This window comes from Rattus norvegicus, chromosome 15 (assembly GCF_036323735.1).
Source record: "Rattus norvegicus strain BN/NHsdMcwi chromosome 15, GRCr8, whole genome shotgun sequence".
NCBI lineage: Eukaryota > Metazoa > Chordata > Mammalia > Rodentia > Muridae > Rattus > Rattus norvegicus.
Genome location: NC_086033.1, coordinates 63,585,620 through 63,588,469, shown reverse-complemented (window position 1 = coordinate 63,588,469; position 2,850 = coordinate 63,585,620). Strand labels below are relative to the sequence as shown.

Below are 2,850 nucleotides of genomic sequence, written 5' to 3'. Positions count from 1 at the left end.
CATCACGTCTAATTTGTCTTCCTGAAATACTCATGGTAAGGCCAACAATGGAATTAGATCAACCTACCAGTGTCAGACCATTTTAACAAAACAAGAACTGACTTTCTTCCTCGTTGAAACTATCAAATGTCATTAGCCCCTCACCTGTTGGTAGATGTTGCACCCATCTTCTTTTGTCATGCTGGGATTTTTTGCCTGGCTAGCGCTTCTGTAAGCATTGTGCAGAGTACCATAATTGCTTTGGGTTTCTATGCATATCTGCTTTGATGTCAAGAAAACAGTATTGCTTTGATGTTATTGAGCAAGCTTTTTATAGTTTCCTGTCCCATTTTCCTTGAAGGTCTTTGAGATGTGGAGGAGAAGTTATGGAAGGTATGGAAATTAGGCTTGACTATTCCATGGTTCTCACATAGACCAGTTTTGCGTCTGTGTGGTAATTGTCATCTACTTCAAAAAAAAATGTTGACGGGTCTCTTTTACCGAGACCCATCAACATGGGCCGTGTTCGCACCAAGACCGTGAAGAAGGCAGCCCGGGTCATCATCGAGAAGTACTACACGCGCCTGGGTAATGACTTTCACACCAACAAGCGCGTGTGCGAGGAGATCGCCATCATCCCCAGCAAAAACCTTCGGAACAAGATAGCCGGCTATGTCACGCATCTGATGAAGCAGATTCAGAGAGGTCCTGTGAGAGGCATCTCCATCAAGTTGCAGGAAGAAGAGAGGGAGAGGAGAGATAATTATGTTCCTGAGGTCTCAGCCCTAGATCAGGAGATCATTGAGGTAGATCCTGACACCAAGGAAATGCTGAAGCTTCTGGACTTTGGCAGTCTCTCCAACCTCCAGGTCACTCAGCATATGGTTGGGATGAATTTCAAAACACCACGTGGGTTGGGGATTTGGCTCAATGGTAGAGCGCTTGCCTAGGAAGCGCAAGGTCCTGGGTTCGATCCCCAGCCCCGGAAAAAAGAAAAAGAAAAAACACCACGTGGAGCTGTTTAATCCGTTATGCCATATTTTCAATAAACCTGAAAACAAGAAAAAAAATGTTTCTCTAAGGAGGGCTGACCATGCACTGACCATGCACTGATTATAGCAGTAAGTTGCAGAGCCATTTTAATTCTGTGTTCACTAAGTAGAGTAATATTAGGCTTTCCTCAATGGCAGATGGCCTACCTAGCCACAGGATCTTGGCTACATTACAAATGTCAAACATAGGTTCTAACACATGAAGTAGGCCCCTTCAATTCAATAACAAGTGTTTTGTTATATCCATAACTATTATATTCATAACAATATATAACTATTTTGTTATATTCATGCTACTATTGTATCAGTGCAGTCCTTTTTTTAAGTAATGTGAAAATAACTGAAAACAATCTCAGAACATTCTAAGAGAGATGTAGTGAGAACTATGATTAAACCACATTAAATGGTCTGAGAGGAGGCCAAATATAATCCTCAATGTATATCACACTAGAAAACATACATTTAACTTTTTATATTGAAATAATGGTAACAGTCATTAAAACACACACAATAATACCACAGAAAATAAAAAGTACGGAAAAAAATGAACTTTATTTTGTAACATGGGAGGAGCAGTAAAAATGCAAACAGGATTGCAGAGATGTTTTTAAATGTAGATTACCTATTTGTAAGCTCCAGGACCTGATCCAGATGCCAAGTTGCCATAGAAAAGTTTTGAGTCTTCAATCCCTGTTGAGGTAACCTCTCCGACCCAAATAAGCCCATGCAAAGAAAACTCAATTAATATGAATATAAGCTGCGTACCTAGATTGGGCAGATCTACCACTGCACTACTCTATTCCCCAGCTATGAGATCCCTTATCATTTGTGGTTTCTCCAGGCCATGTGCTTCTGTGCCATTTTCCTTCCACTTCCCCTTTTCTCTCTTCCTTTCTTCTCCCTAAAACTTTTCAGCTCCACTCTCCCTTCCACTGTGCAATCACCAGCTCTAGTCTTTATTTTGCACATTAAAATGAGAAGAGGGTTCTAATACTGTCATCTGAGTAGTGATTCACTCCTCATCGTAGGCAGCCCTCTTGGGGAAGTGGAATTAGCATCAAAATACAAACAGCACCAGGGCACAAATCCCTCAATGTGCAAAGAGTCAGGTAGAGAAAGATTCAAGAGTCCCCTTATCTAGGCAAGGTGATGTTCTCAGCAATGGTTGACAGACACAATCTCCAAAGACAATGGGGAGACTAAGGAGGAAACCTCTTTCCTCCACATGTATATACATATTATACATGTGTATATATACATAAATGTCTATACATGGTTTTATATGCTGGCTCATTTATTTATTTATTTCACTACATGGAAAAGCATTGATATATACACATACATTTTCAAAAAGAAACGTAATGATGACAAAACACAAAAAAGATAAAATATATTAAAAGGTAGAAAAATTACACCAAATTTGTAAATAGACCCTGAATGTGTTGACAGTGTCATTTTTTCTTATTCCTTAGATTTCTCTTTACAGAAGGAAAATTCATTAATGTTATAATTCTGGCAAGTATATCCTTTATAATTCAACACTGAAACCCAGTTTTTGTATAAGGATTTGTACTACTGAAGGTATACAAAGTGTGATCTGAGCAGAAAAGTCTACTGCTACCAAGAACCACTAGATTATCAAGTTTAAATAAACTCCACTCACTGAATCTAAAACAAAAAAACAAAAACAAAAACAAAATGAACAAATGAATCCCCGATATGAAGGACTCCATGATGACCACACTGTTTTGTAATATGTATATCAGGAAAAAAACTTTATATGAAGTTCTATGCATTTGGGAGAGTTTGACATTTATGG

The 2,850-nt window shown here is 38.7% G+C and overlaps 1 protein-coding gene across 1 annotated transcript; it reads left to right on the top strand.

The window, feature by feature from the left end:
* The first annotated feature begins 477 nt into the window (after positions 1 to 477).
* On the top strand, positions 478 to 2,576 carry LOC100361180 (40S ribosomal protein S17-like). Its single transcript, XM_063274835.1, has 2 exons — positions 478 to 892; positions 2,504 to 2,576. The coding sequence occupies exons 1-2, from the start codon at positions 495 to 497 to the stop codon at positions 2,574 to 2,576; spliced, it is 471 nt and encodes a 156-aa protein (XP_063130905.1). The 5' UTR covers positions 478 to 494.
* The last annotated feature ends 274 nt before the right edge of the window (positions 2,577 to 2,850 follow it).